This window comes from Protomyctophum parallelum, assembly GCF_964188405.1.
Source record: "Protomyctophum parallelum genome assembly, chromosome: 16".
Lineage (NCBI taxonomy): Eukaryota > Metazoa > Chordata > Actinopteri > Myctophiformes > Myctophidae > Protomyctophum > Protomyctophum parallelum.
Genome location: NC_139711.1, coordinates 2,252,218 through 2,275,297, shown reverse-complemented (window position 1 = coordinate 2,275,297; position 23,080 = coordinate 2,252,218). Strand labels below are relative to the sequence as shown.

At 41.8% G+C, this 23,080-nt stretch overlaps 1 protein-coding gene across 2 annotated transcripts; it reads left to right on the top strand.

The window, feature by feature from the left end:
* The first annotated feature begins 7,794 nt into the window (after window positions 1-7,794).
* On the top strand, window positions 7,795-21,420 carry rlim (ring finger protein, LIM domain interacting). 2 transcript variants are annotated; one of them, XM_083785448.1, is made up of 5 exons: window positions 7,795-7,925; window positions 10,214-10,433; window positions 14,189-14,299; window positions 17,019-17,330; window positions 17,577-21,420. In XM_083785448.1, exons 2-5 carry the CDS (start codon window positions 10,265-10,267, stop codon window positions 18,968-18,970), a joined length of 1,986 nt encoding a protein of 661 aa, XP_083641574.1. In that variant the 5' UTR covers window positions 7,795-7,925; window positions 10,214-10,264; the 3' UTR covers window positions 18,971-21,420. The 2 variants fall into 2 exon arrangements, with proteins under 2 accessions (XP_083641574.1, XP_083641575.1); XM_083785449.1 differs by having other exon boundaries at window positions 7,800-7,925; window positions 10,217-10,433.
* The last annotated feature ends 1,660 nt before the right edge of the window (window positions 21,421-23,080 follow it).

Below are 23,080 nucleotides of genomic sequence, written 5' to 3'. Positions count from 1 at the left end.
CTATTTTAACTATTCAAAAATGTTTTTCAAAATAGTCAAAAAGGCAAAGTAGTTTAGGGATAAAGGGCTTAGCATGGATGAAAATAGAGCCCATTCTCTTGAGGCAAACGTGTTGCTCACAGTGTTTCCTTTTGCGCCTAACAGTCTGTAATTTGGAAGCTCTGAAAATAAGTCACCGCCTGGCTTCCCTCCTCCGAACGTATTTGCGTGTTGGGAAGAATTGCCACCCCGACGACATTTCATTGACTTAATCACAAAATGGCCACCATGTGAATATGGTCAACTGCGTTCATAGACGTTCAGCCAAGCCGGATGCACTGCGATGGATTCGAACCCCTACTTTTTGCATTGGTTGACAGGTACTTTATCCCTGCACCCCCAAACATATTTTTCAATATAGGCTGCAGTATTTTCGGGATTCTGAGAAACTTTTGGGGGTGGAATTACAGACTCTGTAGCGTTTAAGATAATTAAGATTGTGGAAGAGACAGTCTGGCTGGAGATACTGCTGAAATGGTAACACATAAGACAAGAACACAAGACCACCCATTTAGTTAGGTAAAGTTAGCTTAAGTTGTGGCAAATCTGCAAAAAACAAAAAGCTTACCACTAGCTTTCTTCACAGATGTGTTCATAAAGGTGTCTACTATCACAGAAAGAATTGTTCCAACCCAACTCCCTTGGGAAACTTTGTGACAGCTGCTGAAAGTTGGGGTAGCATTATCAACCAATATGGCAAAGAATTCAAAATTCCATTATACTTTAAGTAGCATGTGACATGTCAAACTAGGGGGTTTTCAAGATTCTGAATCCATTGCAAGCATTAGTTTTGCACAAAAAGCCCATAGCCGTCATCACAAATGTGATGAGGTCAGCACATTTGGGCACATTTGGGCAAGTGGCTCTGGCCAAATTTAGCCCAAGGAGTATTTCCGTGCAAAACTCATGCTTGGAATGGATTCAGCATCATGAAAACCCCCTAGTTTGACATGTCACATGCTACTTAAAGTATAATGAAATTTTGAATTATTTGCCCTATAGCCTATTGGTTGAAAATGGTACCCCAACTTTCAGCAGCTGTCACAAAGTTTCCCAAGGGAGTTGGGTTGGAACAAATTGTTCTGTGATAGTAGACACCTTTATGAACACATCTGTGGTAAGCATTTCTTTTCTCCAGATTTGCCTCAACTTAAGCTAACTTTACATAACTAATTCCCATGTAGTTTCATTACATTTTTTGTTTTAAACACTTACAGTAAATCCAATTATAGAAATCTTTAAAATAGCAGATCTCCAAGCTCACAACGTGACACGTCGCTTTGAAAATGTTCGCCTATGGGCCTAATGAAACAATGGAATGGGGTAGCAGGTTTAACATGGTTAAATATCATGTTCATATCATGTTCATCAAAGCTTTGTTTCTCCACATGGATTTAGATATTATCTTCCATTATAGTACCATGTTTTATTTTATTTTATGTTCTTTTAATAGTCTTCTCTACATGTTGACATGGAAGAGTCCAAACTAGAAAAGCAAGCAGATATATGGATAATCGTTTATTTCCCCCAGACAATTTATATTAATTACAGTCTTTAGATTAATGACTAACTGGTTGCAGTGAAATGAATTTGGAAGGAAATCTATCATAAAATATACTATGCATTCATGTTTAACTGTCCTGATTCCATGTACAAAAAGAAGATTTTCTTCCTACCAAGATTTTCTTCCTACCATGATGACACATTATGCAAAACTCAAAATAAAGTCTCAGTCTAAAAGACTTTCAGACATTTGTAGGATAACAAGCTTGTTCTCTTATTGGCATGAAGATTTCCTAAGCAAATTTATGACACAGTAAAATCCTCAAAGTTAATGTATCCATTTGTAACTTTGATAGTGTACAAATGTAACCAATTTGTACACTCTCAGAGTTAAAGGTCTTGTAAGAGATATGTTTGGGGTTAAAACAAGTTGTTTTCTTTGCCCTTTTTTTGTTAAAAAGTTAAAGCTCTATATTATGACAGTAATCAAAGTATTTGTTCAGAGGTCACCCCGTCTCTCCAGTTCTTTGGTGAACAAAACAAAACAAAAACATCTCAGGTGGGTTACCAATTTCATCCAATCAGGAGAGAGAACCCATTTAACTCAACTCAACTCAAACTTTATTTATAAAGCACACTTACAAGGACCAGGGGTCAACCAAAGTGCCGAGAAAGGTCAGATTAAAATGGATCAGCTTTAATTTATAGTGTTCCAATTTTAAATGTGTTTGCTCTCGGTGGTGCAACCAGCCAACCACTCCTTTAGACAGCTATGTGTGTCCCTGCCTGTGTCCCTGGGTCCCTGCCTGGTTGTGTCCCTGGGTCCGTCCGAGCATGGAAATAGCATATTTTCACCACCAAGTGTCACTGTTGTGCAGCCTAACACAGACACACACACACACACACACACACACACACACACACACACACACACACACACACACACAGTACAGTACAGTACAGTACAGTACAGTACAGTACAGTACAGTACAGTACAGTACAGTACAGTACAGTACAGTACAGTACAGTACAGTACAGTACAGTACAGTACAGTACAGTACAGTAACACTCACTTCAGACGGGTCTGATTTTTCTTTCTTCTTGTATTCATCACTTCCAATTTCTCTTGTTTATCCTGTATTCTGTGTGAGCTCTCTCTCCCGATTGAACCAAATCGTTATCACGACCTGAGAATGACGGGAAGACCCCTGTTACTGACCAAACACTTGGTAATGATTCCTATCCACACTTTTCCTGGGCTGTGTGTGCTCCAGTTCCTGTCGATTTGATCCAATGAAAGCCAATGAAACTGGTCAGATGACCAATGATATCCAATGAAATCAACAGGAACTGGAGCACACACAGCCCAGGAAAAGTGTGGATAGGAATAGAGGGTATGCGTGTGACATCATCGTACCTGGAAGTTATGCGGGAACGCCCACTGAGTGGCAAAAAACTACTTTCTGGCCTTGACAGCCCATTCATCCAAACAGAAAAGTCCTGTCTGATTGCATTAAACAATGTTAAACTCACCAACATTGCAGCTGTACGAAAAGCTTGAATTATCCTATTCTATCTGCAACGTTTTTGTTTCATAAAAATCCACCAGACATGTTATGAGCTACTTTCTGTCAAGAAATGCCCTGCATTTCATTATTTTTCTAAGTAGAGTTTGGAAGTGCTTGTTTTCAATAACACAACATTTTGCTGCCTCCTGCATTATGTGACATTTAGAAACAGGTGGTACGCATGGTGGTTGAGTGATTTCCGACGAGCGCTTCCAAACTCCGACACTCAATGTTTTGCCACTCAGTCTAGATGAGGAGCGCGTGTCCTGATGGGAAAATCATGCATGTGCATACTCTCTATATGGAGCTATGTCATGTATACGTATCTGCAAGCTGCAAGCTTGTACATCTGCTATTTTTGAACATTTTTGTGTGAGAAATAGCCTACTGATTTAGAAGGCATTTGTAGAATCGGCCTCAGGTCTTCATGGGTTAACAAAAAGCATCACACCCCTGTCAAATTAGCACTCAGGATTTTGTTGTGAGCATAGGCCTACTGTATTTCAAATACCTTTCTGAACAGAACAGCAATTAACTGCAGGTCTACATGGAGATTTGCCAAATGCCAATGTATCGCAGGTTGATTTGGAAGCGAGCCACGTCGGATAATGTGATAATTCTGACACGCACAGGTGATAGGAATTGATTGCTTGCAATATGGCAGGAATCGTAATCAATCTGTCTTTTTTCTTTTCCTCTCCTCTCCTCCTTGCCATGATTCCTGCGTTTGTTTCTTCCAGACTGTATCAGGGTTTAGGACCAAGACAAGCTGCTGATGGAAGCTCCACATGGGCCAAACCGGGCCATTTAGTCTGCCTTTTCTCTGTTCTGCCTATTGTCAAATTGAATGTACTTCTCGTTGAGTTTCTTAGACATTGTTTTTTTGCTTTCTTTATATAAAAGAACGTGCCACTGTCGAGCTGCCTCATGTTAATGGTGCTAATGCCTAAGGTGTACTCTGTCGGTCGTCAGCGCCGCACCCCGGAAATATCCGACCTACAAGCTCACAGCGCGCTGCAGATGTGATACATTGCCAGCTTATAGATCTGCTATTTCCAGCGTGTGACTATGTCGCACAACAAAGTATGAATCTGGCCTAAGAAAGCTGACAATTGTTTCTTTTTCTTTTCTTTTTCTTTTGGTTTCTTTTTGGTTTCCCATACATAAACAGAAAATAAATGCAAAATAGATTAGGTACCTTAACCCTCTTTATGAATGTATATTATATTGTTATGTTATGTTTGATGTATTCACTCCATGATTCTTTGACATTGATTGGAATTACTTTTGCTCTTTTTCATTAAAAGAATACCGAGCTTTATATATACTGTCTAGAGTTGTTACCAGAAGGAATCTTAATGAACTCTTGACGCGACAAAATCTTGTATATTTTTTGTGTGCCAATTTGTAACATATTTTCTAAGTGTATATTTTTCTTAGAAAGTGCTGTGAAGTATTTGTGTGTGTGAGTAACCTTTTATGCGCCTCTACAGGCAGTGGAAAGGATATTACAATGACAAGCTTCTGGTTTTAAAAACCAAAATATGAAAGTATCGACAGAAAACTAGAAATATTTACATTTTGTTGGGAGTTTTGTAATAAGACCATGATCTTGTTGTGAGAGTGCTGTGTTACTGTGCAAAACACAAATAAGCAAAGAAAAAAAACTAAAGAAAACTTCGACAAAAAAATCTAATTTGTGAACAATTTGCTGTTTTATAGATTTTCATGTAAATTATTTGAGTATTATTTCGTTTTTGTTGTAACTGTTGCAAAAGTTTTAAATATTTGTGATCAAGCCTGTATGGTGATAATGTAATATTGGTACCTTGCTGAGTTTTGTAATAATGTTTATGGAGTAAATATACAAATTAAAATAAGATTTTGAATGCTGCTTTCTGAAGAGAGTTGGGTTGTGTTTCTTCCACCCATTCATCATTGTACACAACAGTACACATTTAGTATATTGTAGTTAGTACAATGTACACATTCTGTTTATTATTGTACAACAGTGCACTTTCAGAATTATTGTACAATGGACAACGGTACAAATTCAGTTTATTACAGCAGTACACATTCCATTATTGTACAATAGTATACATTTAGTATTTTATAGTACAACTGTACACACATTCAGCTTATTATAGTAAAACAGTACACAGTTTACTCTTGTACAAGATTCATTTTGTTAATTCTGAGGATGGCCAGCAGGCCGAAATGTCAATTAAGCAGCTGCACAACATTGTGTGCGTTACCTTTCCTACTATATTGTAGTGACAACACAGACATGATCATTTACACATTCATTCAGGTGTGACACTTAATCAGATTGAAACTTAAAGTTCTATTGTGTGGTTTTTTTACTCCAATCTGTATGGTAGAGTATACGTTAATACAATATAACTTCTATACAATTGGGGTGGTTGTAATTGGTCTTCCTGCTTTTCTATTGAGATATTTAGATCCTGTGTCTTAGATTTTCCACACAACTTCTGGTTTGTTTATTTTAATGTTATATCTAATTAGCACACAGGGTCAGGCCTCGCTAGAGTGATTGCTCATCCATAACTGAGCAGGCTACTGCGGTCTGCATTGCAACACATTCTGCCATAGCTTAATTGGAGTTAGAACTATTGTCTTGGATTAAACAGACCTTATGATGTATCACTCTCCAAGATTGTCAGGTGGTGTGCTGGCATTGTTTTTGTTCTTTATTCACCCATATAGCAGATAGACATCCAAAGCCAGAGTATAGCAAACAATGTACTGGGCTCATCTTTTGTTTATTGAAAGAGTATATGTATTAAGAGTAGAGTATTATGTCCATTTACGACTATTATAAATAAATGACAAAGCTTTAGTATCGTGATATAGCCTTTAGCCTAATTAATAATCGTATGAGTCAATAGCAGGCCTGCACACACAGGCAGAAATGTTTCCATTTGATTGTCATTAGATGACAATCAAATGTAACTGCCATATACAATAAAGGGCCAGGCTAATAGGCTACATGCAAGGTTTTATGACAAAATTATCCAAAAGGCAACAAACATTGAGTTTTGTTTAAATCGGTAGTAATGGCACTAATCTACAGACTACAGCTCACAAGCTGTAGCCTATAGAAGTGAAAAAGAGATAATTTCATCCATCACTGCACCAGGATGCTATCATCACAGGGCCACACCAAGCATCAAAACATGGTTGGGTACTGATGCCATAGCCTGGAGGGACAACTCATGTTAGGATTGGCTAGTTGGTTGTCAGGCAACCGCTGCTCAGGTCTGATAGTCAGAATGGTGTCTGTGAGTTCCATCCTACTATAAATGCGCCACGTCTCTGCGTGCGTGTGTGTGTGTGTGTGTACGGTTGTAATGCACGTAACTCGAGAACTGTTTCCCCCACTGACTTCACATTCGACACACACGTTCCCCCCACAGGGAGTGCAGTGCCCAGTATCCAGTCGGTCGGACCCACGGTTCTCCAGAACCACCACAAAAGACTCTGCTCAGGGTTAGGTTACATACGTATACAATATACATACTAGAGACCTGCAGATGGAGTTTTTTGTCACCCGCAACCGCAAATTAATTATCCGCCCATTATCCCACCGCATCATCCTATTTATATCAACCGCACCATCCGCCAACCGCGGGGCTAAATCCGCCATCCGCAGGTCATACATACATACATACATACATACATACATACATGTATGCGGTCTAGTCTAACTTGGACTCAGGGGGGTGGACGCCTCTGCCTTGCATAGTCCCCAGTGAATAGGCAGTTTGCCCTTCACTGGTAACCCCATTTTTGTATTAATTTTAAATATATGAAGGTATTGCGGGCAGTGATTTTTACAAAAAAGCCCCCCTTTTAAAAAACACATAGCCTAAACACACGCATACCTACATACATACATACATTTCAGAAGTTTTAGCAGTTTTTAAGGACCCACTTTTAGGCCAGTGCACCAGAGCAAACTCTTGCCTTTTTTTAATACCCTACCCATTTTAACCAAATACATACATACATACATCTCAGAAGTTGAAGCAGTTTTTAGGGACCCACTTTTAGCCCAGTGCAACAGAGCATGCTTTTGCCTTTTTTTAAACCCTACCCATTTTAACCAAATACATACATACATTATAGGCCTATAACCTACATACATGCTTATTGGAATTGCTATGCGAATATCTTGAAGTGATGACATGATATGAGTTTTATTAGAGGAGCCATGTAGCCTACATGGTTAATAAAGGTGAATATATTGAAGTGATTACATGATGAGTTTTATTAGAGGAGCCATACTGATTGGTTTGGGACAAAATCTGTGTTGTACATGATTAGTGGAGCTCCCTCCATCACCAGGTCCATTGCTGGACCATGGTGTTGCTGTACATGATCATCTACCAAGCATCCTTAGCAAAATGAGCAGGATCTTAGAGTATATATATAGCTGTGAGGCCAAGGCAAGCACTGACTAGACTGTTGCCTCGACCAGTTTGTTTTGGGATGCTTGTTGTTAGGCCTTTGCTATGGTACCATGTGGTGCATGCATAGACGTGACATTGGACGAGTGCTTCTGCTAGATAGGCTCTGCCTACAAAACAACATTGTGCCCCCCTTCTGCGCACGCGCGCCCTCCCCAGTTTCCGGAGCTTTCTGTTTTTTTCCCCCTTGGTAAAGAGAACAGAAAATGGAATCGTGAGATGGATCATCGCACGTAGCTTCAACCTTCTTAAACCGTTTTTATCAAGGATTTCAAAACAAATACCTGGACGAACACCGACGACGAACTGCTTGAACACACCACAGGTAACATTCTATATCTGTAGAATACTGCTGTTATTATGTATCGCCTTTCCGTTTTGCTTGTCTTCGTTCTTAAAGCTGAGCTAGTTTTAGTTAGCATGCTAGCGATAACAACGTCATTAGTTGACGTCGCTTGCAGGCTAACGGTTAGCTTAGCTTGATGCTGGTCAGTGTGTTTATCTTCTTTTTTCTTGACAGTTTATGCGTTGCTTTTGGTTCATGGCGTGTTTCTGTCTCAGACATAAACTGTGTTAAAGAGCATAGAGCAACATAGTTGGTCAACTGCCTCGATAAAACGGGGGGAAAATCCAACCCGTTAGCTTGATGAAGATGTGTTTTTTTTTCTTTTTCGTTTTTTTGTAGCATGCAGCGATACTCTCGCGAGATGGGAGTATACAACTATACATTTAATAAAATGTGTTTATAACGAGTACAACTCGTATTGGGATTAAGTGGGTATTAATAAACATACGGCCCAGGCGATGGTGAAGCCAAGTTGTCAGTTGGAGAAGTTATCGGTTGTCTATTAATTAACTAGATGAACAGACGGCCTCTTGGTCGACATGCTAATGTTAATATTGGCTAATCCAACAACAGCTTCCTGAGCTTTCAGGGCGACATATTCAGGTAACATCGTTAGCTAAGCTAACCGACCTGAAGCTAACGTTCCCATGTGTGATATTTATTTTAACCGGTTGGTCTTGTATTGGATGGCTTGTTTAGACGACTTTTTCTTTACGTTGAGCTAACCGGCTAACGCTTTAGCTAGCCACGGTTGTTCACCTTTAGCTAGCTTGTTAGCATGCTAATAGCTCCTGATGCCATTTTGTTTTTCCTCGACTTTGGCCTTAAGTCGCGTTTTTACAAAGGACTTATAATTATTTTTGAAAGCCTAATCGGTATATTTAACCATATGAAGGCTCCTTATCACCGATGTCAATGTAAAGACGACAGGTTGGAATAGACGAGTATGGAGTAACGAATGTCTTAAAGACACTTTGGAGTCCATGGACGTGAACTGACCTGCTGCTGTCTAGTCTGGCCTAAAGTCCTGCTGTTATCATCTGTCGTCGTATCATCATATTTTGCTCTGGGGTACCTCATTTTTCATTTCCAGGGCCCTCAAGTTGATAACATCTATTATCTGGGCCCCAATATAACATTTTTATTGTTAGACTTGAATTGATCAGTTATGCTATTTTGTCCAGAAATCCCTTAATGCAGGGACTGCAGGGTATAAGAAGAACAGTGAAATTTAGATAGAATAGTTATAATAGACATTAGTGTACATTATTTAGTTTTACCTACTTACAGTGATGTAAATAGATTGTCCCAGGATGCAGGGATGGTCTTATAGAAATGAGTCCCAGGGACATTTTATGAGTCCCACTTCAACAGATTTAACTCCCATTTCATTTTATATGGTTATAATGTGGTTATATCCATGTAGAAAACAGAAGAAGAAATGATTATTATAACTAAAGCTAGCAAAATAAACTAGAATAACAAACTACAGTACTGTAGTACAGTATTGCATCCCATGGATGCAGAGGTTGTTGTTTTATTGCTGCGTTTTGGGATGCAAAATGCACCCTATTTTAATCTCTGCATTTACTAGAAATGTTCCGATCAGTCATCTTGTGCATACAGTGACATTTTTTAATATTTCCAAAATTATGTCAAGTTCAAGTTGTCAACTGCATGTTCCCGTGTGTGTGTGTGGGTGGGCGGGGGGGAAGAGAATGTTTAGACCTGTCACAAATGCAAAACGATATTATGCTATATATCTGACTTTTATAAGATTGGTTTCTCCAGATTGGGTAAATTGCCAATCACCGAACAAGTCATTTGGAGTGAACATCGGCCGATCGATCGGAGCACCTCTAACATATATGCATGTAATATATTAGACGAGTGACCATCAATGAATGGCCCTCAAGAACTCCTGGTGGTCTCTAGACCCACTCTAGAGAGTGTCAAATATTTAATTTGGTTGTCATTGCCATTTTTCTCTGAAGCTATCGGACAACTATAATGGTTGTTTGACTCCGCACACTTTGTCTCAACATGTTTTTTTTTGTGTTTAAAAAAAAAAAGAGTTTTCATTGTTGTGTTTGCCCAAGTGAGCCTTATACAATTGTTGCTTGTAGAATGTTTGTAAGAGCAGATGTTGTAGAAATTATATATGACCTATGCAGGACGCCATTTTGCTACACTGCATTGTCAGCAAACTATGTGCATCTATTTATTTAAAAGGCAGCTGAGCGTTTCTGTTTGTTTTGTTGTGGCAGCAGCTGTATCCAGGTGGAGCGTATTGTTCATCCTCTCTCCCTTCTACATCAATGGAGGGGTCTGACAGCTCAGAGCAGAGCAGCGGTGACCAGTCAGAGTCACAACGCAGGAGGCAGCTTGACCGTCTGGACCGAGAGGAGGCCTTCTATCAGTTTGTCAACAATCTCAGTGATGAAGACTACCGCCTGATGAGAGACAACAATCTGTTGGGCACCCCAGGTAATCAGCTGTGGATTATTAACCCATTCTGACCTGAGATCAGATTCATACGAGGTTTCCGCCGGACACACACTGGTCTGACGAACCCATTCTGACCTGAGATCAGATTCTAAAAATGTCAGTCGTTCTTCGATTTTTCAAAAAATAGCAGACCTACAAGCTCGTATCGCGCCACTCGGTGGCGCGATATGAGCTTGTAGATCTGCTATTTTTAAATAGCTAAAGCATAACATGATGCTGACACCAAAATGGGTGCCCGGTCAGAATGGGTTAATAGGATGATTATTATAGTTTTTACAATTCTGCGATTGTGTACTGATGCGTTTCAGCAACCATTTTCAAAGTTGTTTCATTTAGCTTTTTAATTATTCATAGTAATCGTGAAAGACTACATCTTTTTCTACAGATTTTATGTACAGGTGGAGGAAGACGAGCTTTTAACCCAAGAATATTGCATTTATACCTAAAATGTCGCCTGATCGCAGTCATCTCTATGAAAACAATGGGAGTAGATGAGTTTTATATTTTGTCTGCTGTGACAATTTCCATTCCTTTTTTTTTTAAATATATTTTTGGGACCTTTTGCCTTTTTTATTGATAGATTAACAGTAGTTTGACAGGAAAGGGAGAGAGATGGGGTGAGGCGGGGGTGTGCATGCAGCAAAGGTTGTCTGGACCGGGACTCGAACCCGTAACATGCTGTCAGGCCAGCCTAGGTGCCTGGACCGGTTGGCTAAGCCCAGGCCACAATTTCCATTCTGATATGGATAATATGGTCTGTTTACAGCACCTGTGTGCAGTGCACTACTGAAGAAGTGCAGAGCTATGGTGCGCTGTACGTTTCTGCATTATTCTTTAATCCTGTGGACTTTTAGAATGAGAGAAAATGCAGAAGCAATTGCAGAATTCATGATGGTGGTGATATATAAATAAAAAGATGCATCGGCTGTTTAACAGTTTGGTTGATTACCATCCCAATGCATGTCAAAAGCTGCATTTATAATTATATCATGCATGTTTTAAAAGCTCAGAGGGAAATAAATCTGAGCTATGCTTTTAAGTTGGTGGCATTGCAGGTGACATCATTACATGACTTTCTCACAAGATACAATTGAGACGCTCCTGACTAACCCAGGCTACATGCAGGCAATGTGAAGTGGTAATGAGATTAGGTCCAGAAGTCGACAGTAGTTTTAGTCATTGTGGTATACCAACATAATTTGGTGTACTGATGTAATTTAAATGACAATGGAAAAAATGTTATATATATATATACAGTGCCTTCGGAAAGTATTCACACCCCTTCACTTTTACCACATTTTGTTTTATTACAGCCTCATTTCAAAATGGATTAAATTCGTTTTTTTCCACATCAATCTACACACAATATCCCATAATGATGAAGTGAAAAAAGTGTTTTCAAATATTTTGTTAATTTATTAAAAATAAGAAACTGGAAAAACACATGTACATAAGTATTCACACTCTTGACTTAGTACTAAGTTGAGGCACCTTTGGCAGCAATTACAGCCTTAATACTTTTTGGGAATGATCCTACAACCTTGGCACACTTGAATTTGGAGTATTCTCCCCCTTCTTCTCTGCAGATCCTCTCAAGCTCTGTCAGGTTAGACGGAGAGCGTCGCTGCACAGCTATTTTCAGGTCCTTCCAGAGATGCTCAATGGGGTTCAAGTCTGGGCTCTTGCTAGGCCACTCAAGGACTTTCACAGAGTTGTCCTAAAACCAATGCTTCACTATCTTAGCTGTGTGCTTGGGGTCGTTGTCCTGTTGGAAGGTGAATCGTTGACCAAGTCGGAGGTCCTGAGCGCTCTGGAGCAGGTTTTCATCCAGGATGTCTCTGTACACTGCTCCATTCATCTTTCCCTCTATCCTGACAAGTCTCCCAGTTCCTGCCGTTGAAAAACATCCCCACAGCATGATGCTGCCACCACCATGCTTCACTGTAGGGATGGTATTTGCCAGGTGATGAGCGGTGCCTAGTTTCCTCCAGACCGAAGCCTCTCCTCAATAAAAGGCACATGACAGCCGGGCGTCACATCGCGCATGGAGTTTGCCACCTAAACGACTCAGACCATTATTAACAAGATCTTTTGGTCTGATTAAAAAAAAAAAGAGCTTTCTGGCCTGAATGCCAAGCGTTACGTCTGGAGGAAACCAGGCACCGCTCATCACCCGGCAAATACCATCCCTACGGTGAAGCATGGTGGTGGCAGCATTATGCTGTGGGGATGTTTTTCAACGGCAGGAACTGGGAGACTTGTCAGGATAGAGGGAAAGATGAATGGAGCAGTGTACAGAGACATCCTGGATGAAAACCTGCTCCAGAGCACTCAAGACCTCCAACTTCGTCAACGATTCACCTTCCAACAGGACAACGACCCCAAGCACACAGCTAAGATAACGAAGGATTGGTTTTACGACAACTCTGTGAAAGTCCTTGAGTAGCCTAGTCAGAGCCCAGACTTGAACCCCATTGAGCATCTCTGGAAGGACCTGAAAATAGCTGTGCAGCGACGCTCCCCGTCTAACCTGACAGAGCTTGAGAGGATCTGCAGAGAAGAAGGGGGAAAATACCCCAAATTCAAGTGTGCCAAGCTTGTAGGATCATTCCCAAAACGTATTAAGGCTGTAATTGCTGCCAAAGGTGCCTCAACTTAGTACTAAGTCAAGAGTGTGAATACTTATGTACATGTGTTTTTCCAGTTTCTTATTTTTAATAAATTAACAAAATATTTGAAAACTTTTTTCACTTCATCATTATGGGGTATTGTGTGTAGATTGATGAGGAAAAAAACGAATTTAATCAATTTTGAAATGAGGCTGTAACAAAACAAAATGTGGTAAAAGTGAAGGGGTGTGAATACTTTCCGAAGGCACTGTATATATATATATTGGCATCCTCCTGCTCCAGTTAACTCTTCTATTTCTGTAGTGACACTTTTTGGCCTGAGATGTCATGGTTAGTCACCATAATTAAAATTAAATGCTAGTTTAGTAAGAGCTTTTCAGCCACGGTCACTGACACTTCTTGCTCAGGCGGTGGCACCCTGAGGCTCTTGTGCATCTCTGTACATCTCCATGCAGCTATGTCATGACATGTACAGGGATTTGAGTTCAGATATGCTGCCTTCAAGCTTGAGTGTCTGTGCTCAAAAAGCAAAAGGCTGCTGTCAACTGAGGACGTCCAATCCGTTTCTGTCCCAGGCCAGTTAGAGGAAAAATGTAAGTTTGGAGCTGCTTTGAGCAAAGCACCGTGCCAGGAGAATGCATTGACTGGACTTGTCCTGGTAAGTCTGGTGGTCTTCAGTATGTTACTGTATACAGAGGAGCTGCCTGTGGGTCAATACAGCCTAGAAAACAGCAGTCTGTTTACATGTACATGCATATTAATTGCAAACTCTCGTTCCCAATATTCTGCCGTGGCAGATGTGGTGTTGTCTTTTTTGATGCTTGCTTGCTAAATATCAACCAGCGGAGACCTCCTGCAGGAAACTGCAAAATGTGTAGGGAGAGTTAATGGGTGGTTCTTCTAGCTACCCACCATGTTTCTCTGCCGGCTTTGATCTGGCTCTCAGGCTAGGTACCTTGATCTAGCTCAGGCTAGGTAAGAGGGACTTTGAATCTTTGGAAAAGGAATAAACCTGGACTGCCATTGATTCACTTTGATTGTTTTTATTGAATATGTTATTTTATTTTAATTGAATATGTTATTTTTTTTTAATATGTCCTGTAGGTGAGATAACGGAAGATGAGCTGCTAAGTCGACTGCAGCAAATTAAAGATGGTCCCCCAGAACAGCGGACGAACGCTCCCAGTACTGAGAGTGGAGAAGCTGCCACAGGAGGTCAGTTTGTCAATGACGCAGGGCAATGATTCTCAACCTGGCTGTGGATTGTGGAAGCCAAGTCTATGGACGTTTTATGTTTGCTTTTGTGTGTCCTGTGACGTCATGTGGCTCTGGCAGCCAAGTCTATGGACTTTTTACTATGGCGTAGTAAGTGATTTTGACCCTCCTATACAGGTTTAATGTTTGTTTTTCCTTAACCCATTCTGGGCGGGAACACCCTTTTGGTGTTTTAAGCGTTACGTTATACTTTAGCTATTGAAAAATAGCAGATCTACAAGCTCATAACGCGGCAGTGCCGCACTATGAGCTTGTAGATCTGCTATTTTTTTTAGAATTTAGATTTATAGAATCGTCCTCAGGTCTGAACGGGTTAAACAAACATTAAAAACGCTATTGAAATGGACAGTTTAATGTTTGTTTTGTCCATGTTTGTTTCGTCTGATAATTACGTCATAGAAAATGTGTGTATATACACATTGGTAGCGATGTTGGAAGATGATAACAGCGTACTTCACACGGGTGATTTATCATCTTTAATTTTATGGACCCACGGTTTATTTGTTAGGCCCCCATTTTATCTAATGTAGGGATAGGGGTTAATTTAACTGACTTTCTTTTTTTTTTTTTTTTTTTTTTTTTTTTTTTGCGGCTTACGCCTTTTATTGATTTTTTTTTGAAGGGACAGACAGTAGGCTGACAGGAAACGGGAAAGAGATGGGGGGATGACATGCAGTAAAGGCCGTGTCGGGCTCGGGAGTCGAACCCGCGGCACACTGCGACTGGATTACCAGTCAGGTGCCCAGACCGTTACGCCACGGCCTGGGCCATTTAACTGACTTTTAACCAACGTTTTTGAAAACATTTATTTTAATATTCCAACTCTGCATTCCCCATGTTCTCACCTCAAATGCTGAAATTTAATTTCTTCAAATTGATTGGATCAGGTAGCGATGCAGTACGAGGTAATATGGGCGGTTCACATATTGGATGTGCTTTCCCATCAATTATTTTTTCAAACAACCAGTGTCTGTAGCAACTGAAGAATGTATGCTAGATTCACTCACTGCACTGGGAAGTGAACGATGCCAGGCATCACTTGCAGGTGACCTGCACTGCGCAAACTACAGTAACGGGCTCTAGTAATTTAACCCATTTTGACCTGAGATCAGATTCATACGAGGTTTCCGCCGGACACACACTGGTCTGATTAACCCATTCTGACCTGAGATCAGATTCTAAAAATGTCAGTCGCTCTTCGATTTTTCAAAAATAGCAGACCTACAAGCTCGTATCGCGCCACTCGGTGGCGCGATATGAGCTTGTAGATCTGCTATTTTTAAATAGCTAAAGCGTAACATGATGCAGACACCAAAATGGGTGCCCGGTCAGAATGGGTTAAGAAATTACTATAATATGGGTGCAGAATGGAAATGTGTAATTAAATGTAATATCTCAATTAAAATATTTAATAGAATGACCTAATATTATTTAGTAAACGTTTAGAAGGGAGGCATTGTGAAATCAGCGTGTTAAAAAATAAAGATTTCTTTTGAATTCATACATTATAAGCCAGCAGCACTTGTACATGTGGTAGGCCGAGTCTACAGCCATCGTCCAGACTCGAGGTTGTAGCTCTGTCACGTTGTCTGTGTAAAACCAAGGAAGCTTTGAGAAGGAAGAGAAGTGGTCAAGTGACTGGGCTGCGCCATGACACTTTCATGGACGCTTTCATGGGAGCCAAATTACCCGGAGGTTTGGCAGAATGCACTTGAGTCAATGAGAGCTCGGTGACCAGCTCATGAACAAACATTATTTATGGATGACTGAGACCTTTCGTAAAGTAATCACTTATGGAAAATAACAGAAGACATGTAACACATTGTTGTCTGCTGTGTTGTTTTTAAAGAGGTATGGTATGGTATGGCATTCGAGCATGGGGCTAAATATGTATTTCTTTACAAAACGTTATAGCGATTTCTTTCCTACTAGACCCCAATTTACATCTGGGCACAGAAGATCACAGGATCTACTGAATGTGAAGGTAACCTACTGGGGGGAAGCCACACTGTGTGTGTGTGTGTCAGTTTGACACATTCAGTAGATCCTGTGATCTTTTGTGGCCAAATGTAATTTATTGGGGTCTAGTAGGACTATAGTAAAGAATAAAAAAGCAATCGCTATAACATTTTGTAAAGAAATGCATATTTAGCCCCGTGCTCGAATACCCCCGCCCCTCTGTCAAAAACAGCTAAAATCCCTAAAACGAAAGAAGGCAGCAAATGCAAAAAGAATTACACTCACCTTTTACTTTCTCTAATAACATCCTAAAACATGAAAAAAAACTAAAGTTGACCTTTAAGTTTACTGAGGTTTAGGTATAGTTTTCTTGAGGTTAAGGTTAGGTTTAGGTATAGTTTTTCTGAGGTTACAGTTAGGTTTATGCTGTCAATCACAGCGACTGGCCAATCACAGCGCGTCAGACTGCACAACCCGTGTAGGCTTTGGTATGTCGCGCACCCGCCACCACCACTTTTGTCCACCAGGCGGCACTGTTAAAATGAAACCTAGTATAGCCATAGTTTCATAGTAATGGAATTAGAATGATTTCTCAATTTCAAATGAAGATAATTGATATTTTGTGATATATTGTAGAAGTCATTGTTTTCCTCCAGATTGTCACTTGGCTTGACTTAAATATGTATGTGACCTCGTTCAGAAGCCGCCGAAGGCTCTGAGGACCCGTCCAATGGAGACACCCTGTTGGATTGGCTGAACACCGTGAGGCGCACGGGCAACACGACCAGATCGGGTCACCGTGGTAACCAGTCCTGGCGGGCAGTCAGCCAAACCAACCCAAACAGCGGAGACTTCCGCTTCAGTCTGGAGATCAACGTGAATCGCAGTCTGGCCGCACAGCAGCAGGCGGCGGCGGCCGCTGCAGCCGCTGCGGGGGGTGAGCAGGAGACTCCAGCCGAGACGCCAGCCGAAACTCCAGTGGAGACGCCGGTGGAGACGGAACCAGAATCAGGTTAGGACAGCATCCATCATTATTACTTTTTCGTATTTATAGCAATGAATCGATGTGGAAAAGTGATTTCCATATCAACTAAGTCGATTAGTCTGAGTAACCCTTTTTTAAGTCCTTTTTTAATACTTATATATTAAAGTACAAGTGTACAAAATCTTTGGCTTTATTTTTTAAATATTTAACAGAAAACAATCACAGCAATTACAATTATCTTTATAATTCGATTTAAATCAATTACTTGCACAGGTGCCCCGGCAGCCGAAGTCACACCCACGCCAGTGCCAATGGAGTCTGAAGAAGTGGTGGAAGAACCTGTGGTGGAGGAGCTTGCCGTCATAGTGGAGCCAGAGCCTGAGCTGGAAGAAGCTGTTCCCCAGGAAGTGGCATCGGAACCTGCCAGCCCGTCGCCCGCCAATCGGCCCGTTCAGCCCCCGGTTCCCCCGACACCGCGTCGGGGCCAGCGGAGAGCTCGCAGCCGCAGCCCAGAAGCCCGACGGACCCGGGCCCGTACAGCCAGGAGCCGCTCCCCTCTACCCCCCATCCGCGTGGCTGACCTGGCCGCTCATCTCGCCGCCGGTCCCCGCTCCAACGCTGCCCCAGTGCCCCCACCAGAGGGCAGTTCCAGGACTCGACAGCATATACCGAGTAATACAGAATATTTTGATAGTCCGTCATCCAGAGCAGGCGGGGCCCCACCGGAGGCCCCTAGCGTAGCATCTCAGGAAGGGGAGGCTGCCGCCACGGAAGGAGGCGGAGCCGACCGGCGCCCCCCCACCATCATGCTCGATCTTCAGGTGCGGCGTGTGCGCCCAGGCGAGTACCGTCAGAGGGACAGCATTGCCAACCGCACTCGTTCACGCTCCCAGAACTCAAACACCTTTCTTTACGAGAGTGAGCGAGGTGGCTTCCGTCGCACCTTCTCGCGCTCTGAGCGTGCCGGCGTGAGGACCTACGTGAGCACCATCCGCATTCCTATTCGGCGGATCTCCGACGCGGGCCTGGGGGAGGCGACGTCCGTGGCACTGCAGTCTATGATTAGACAGATCATGACGGGCTTCGGCGAGCTCAGCTACCTCATGGACTCTGACTCTGACTCCTCGGACTCGAACCGCGGAGCCGGCACACCCGCGGCGGATCTGAGCGAGGCCCTAAGCAACGCGGATGCCGACGCTGCAGCGGTGGATGAGCCGCCTGTAGGCAGAGCCGAACCAAGGACAGTTGACACGCATTTAGAAGAGGGTCTGGTGTCTGGCCCGCCACCTGCCAGGGAAGGTGTCGCTGGCGCCGGCGTTGGCCGGGCTCGACCCAGGCCCCCCATCAGCCTGGAGGAGCCCAGCTCGCTGCCCTTCCTCCGGCTGGCGCACTTCTTCCTTCTCAATGACGACGATGAAGACCAACCCCAGGGGTTGACCAAAGAGCAGATCGACAACCTCTCCATGCGTAACTTCGGGGAGAGTGACGCCTTGAAGACTTGCAGTGTCTGCATAACGGAGTACGCGGAGGGCAACAAGTTAAGGAAGCTGCCCTGCTCCCATGAGTACCACGTTCACTGCATCGACCGCTGGCTGTCCGAAAACTCCACCTGCCCCATCTGCCGCAGGGCCGTCCTGGTATCTGCCAACCGAGAGAGCGTGGTCTAACATCGGTTGATAGAAGGGCTTTACACAGCACTCAACAGGAGGAGACAGCATGCCTTTTCCATTAATTTAACCGTGGTATCTGATGCCTCAAGCCGGTCAGAGGTGGTTAGAACTATGTTTTTCCCCCTCCTCGTCATATTCCTAAATTTGATCCATGGATATAGGTTTGATGTGGGATGCTCCGAATGATCAGGCCCTTGCATTGACATCATCAACCATTATTGATGGAAAAGCTTGTTGTATTGCAGCACAGCCTCTGAGGCACTGTGTCCAGTTAGCAATCTACTGCTAATGTGCATTTAAATATAGGATTGTTATCGGTTCAAGATCTTATTTATTCTCATGAAATCAAGTTTTGTTTTTTCAACATGACTGCAGGTTTTTGCAAGGTTTTTAGTTTTTTTTTAAGTTTATCTTTTTACTTATCTTTTACAAAGTCACTACAACCTACTCAGAAAACATGTGGAATGTTAAATACCTATTGATACATTTTTAACCACTTGAACCCTTAGAGTCCCTTTTCTGGGGCCCAACATTCTGCCAGTACAGTCGATGGACAAGCTAACAACGTGCCGTGCGGCGATGGTGTTGTAAAAGCTTGTATATTGGCTGTTTTAGCCGAAGATATTTAGTGTAGTGTGAAAACCAGAGAGCGGCCTAGTATAGAGCCCTGGAGGACTCCGGCCAACTACGTATGTAGGGTTTAATTGGTTAAATGTATACACAAATGTAAGATCACGTCATCTCACAGCAGATCATTCAGATGGGAGCATCCCTTGGGTCGGTGGTATATTTAACTACTTTCAGAAGGATGTCACACTTGAGCGCGTTCACACCATGTACCACCGTGTATTGAGAAACAAAACTGTTACTTATTTGTCAGTGGCACGGACCGCCAAACACATCAACGCTTGCTGAATTGTTAAAAAAATGTATAAATGTAGAATGTTGTACAAAATGTAGGGAAAGACATAAGTGCAACTAAGATAACCTTTTGGAATGCTTTGCTCTGTTTTGGAATTGTTAAGCATCTTTACTTTTCACTGATCAATACAAATGATTGAGTTGTGTTCAGACCTGAAATTAGGGATATACCGATGCTAGTATATCAGGTATTGGCCCAATAGATTATTAATGTGTTGGTATCCCATTTTCCCTCTACTATATCTACCAAGAGCTATGTCTACTGCACCACTTATTAGAACAAAGTGACATTTTCTTACTTTCTCACACATAGAGAGATGTTAACTCTGTAATGGAAGAAAATTAGTCAAAACATCTTTGTGCTATTCTCCCCAAATGACTTGTTTAATTGTTTATTTACAATGTAAAAATGTGTATGTATTGGGCCAGTAGTCAGTATTGACCTTAATGTGGTATTGGTGTATCCCTACATGGAATGAAGCACAGATGGGGCCTCTTTCTTAACCGACACCACGCTATGATTTAAGCCTAATGTTGTACAACAGTGTCGCGTGCCGAAAATAGCAGTGTGTGTGTGTGTAGCAGGGACAACCTGTACCTCTTGTGTTTACTTCCCCACCTGATGCCACAACAGCATGTACATTATGTTTTAATCCCGTCTTTGTTGTATGGCTGGTATGCTTGACAAGGCAGCTCGGGTCTGCCAGGTTGTCAATGACGTCAAACAATTGATGGAAGCACTGTTTGTATTCATCGTCTTCAGACACCCCTCATACATCTGGCAAGCACTTCATGCATTCATTCACTTTTATTCATCCATGCTTGTAGTTCAAAAGCTATTTTCGGCGCGTGAGACCGTCATCCCACAAGTATAACTTGGGCTTTAGGCTGCCTTCGGCATACAATCGTTCGTTTCTGTCATTTTGATCAGGTTTCATTATCCAGATTGAAACATACCTCGTCTGAAAAGAAACGATGCCTTTTTCTTTGTATATCTGTCACGGAGACTCCACCACCAGATGGCGCTCACCTCCACTGTGTCCGCCACTCTTCTCATGAGTGAATGCTTCATATTTGGAATGTTGGTGTGCAATACATTTAAAAAAAAAAAGATACAAAACCTGAAAGTAGAGAAATAACAAACCATGATTATAAATGTGTATATTATAATTGAAATATTGTAGACTGTTAAAAATCTCTTAAGAAATGAAGACTTGTTACTTAATAAATGTTGGAAGCGCTTTTCTTTTATTGACGTGTCCTTTTCATGGCATCGTGGCTGGGAAAGGAACACTTCATGCTTGTTACCGTGACGGTTTGACGGTTTCATGTGTGAAGCTTTTGTGAAGCTGTTCTGATTGCATATACCATACACATGTAAATGAACTGTATTTTATTTCTTTTTTTTGGCGGTGCTTCCCTAGTCCTGGCCTTGATCCATACCCCCAATGCAGTATGTTGACTGGGTATTAAAACCCACTCCATCTAACCGCTTTTCTGAATTAAACAGGTTATTATGCTACACATTGGCTTTGTAGGCATGCATTATTTTACTCTTGGTGACGTTCCTGTTTAAAGCCTGATTTATAGTTTGTTGTACGACTGTGTCACGTGCCGGGAATGGCAGATCCACAATCTCGTGAGCTTGTAGATCGCCTATTTTCCGCATGCCATACCAAGATTGTACAACGGCATAAATTTGGTATGTCTATTCACTGGTTATTTTTTTTTTACATAATGTAGCTGCTGCTGTTGCATGCTGTTTATTGTATTGACAGGGTGTCCAACTATGCATATCAACACAAACGGGCACATGCATCCTAACCACACCAAAGGGTCGCCATGCAACTCCTTGGGTCAAAACGGTTGCAAGGAGTTAACGCTAAAACAAACTTGACCCTTTGGTGTGGTTTGGGCCATTGAATTCCATGCGTTGAATCACTAGGGTCAACGTGCAAGAAGACATCAAACCGCAGGGATAACGCTAAAATTGTCTTGACCCTTTGGTGTGGTTGGGTCATAGTTTAGTTTCTTTCTTTAGTCATTTATTTTATCAACCTGTGGTCAGGTGAGATTAAAATTTGTTTGCAATAAAAACATTAATTTTAAAATATTTGATACAGTTAAATGCTGGCACAGCTAAAATTTGGAAAATGTATTTTATCCACCCAAAATACTAAAATGTCCCCCTCGCACATGCATAAATGTTAATGAGAATATTGTTTTTAGAGAACTGTATAACCTTGATCATGTGGTCCTGGGGTACCTTTTCTACTTGAAATAAAAGTACTAAACTTTTTAAGTGCTATACAATGTCATTAAGGACTCAATTTAAATGTGCAAATATGCTAGCACTGACAATATTGTTGTCATTTGGCATTATGATGAATGAGGCCCAGTGAGGACTGATAGCAGGTGAAACTGATGAAGACGCTGATGGAATTAGGACCAAAACAACAGAGCACTCTGTGCTCCATTCATTTAATTTAATTCTAAACTGTCAAGCTAATTTGAATGTATTTAATTATTATTCCCCAGGTGAACAAGAACAGGTTGAGTTACTTGCAGCTGTTAATGTTAGGTGGAAGATGACTTCAGCACCTAAAACGTGGTAAGAAAACTGTCTGTTTCTCTACCATACTAACTAATTATACTAAACATCCAATTCAGAGATTTAGTAGTCTACTGAATTCGTTGTGGGACCGGTGGAGGGCAACATTTCCCATACATATAACAGTTTGTAGAGTAAGCATAGTTATAGTTCGAGGGAAGCACAGGTCAATACGTAGGCCTATACTTAAAAGTTATTTGATGTCCAAATATTTGACAACTCGCTCAGTTTCGTGCGTGCGCAACTGCGCATAAACTATGTACACATTACGGTAAGATTGAAGCATGGTTAGCCTACGCCTAGTCTCGCGTTACCAGACTGTTGTCTCTCGCAATTTCCAAATGCATTCGGAGATTGTGGAATAGTTGTCTGGCTACACCTGACCATAAGTAAGTGTGCGAGTATAAAGCATAGTCGACTAGCCCGAGGAGGAAGAAACTCGCGAGTCGCGATGGCGTTCAGGACCTTTGGCAGCCGTTTATCACAACTCCAACGGACACATTTCAAGGTGAGCACTGCAGCAATGTTTAATGAAACGTACGGAGACGTTTCGATCCGCCTCGCGGATATACTTC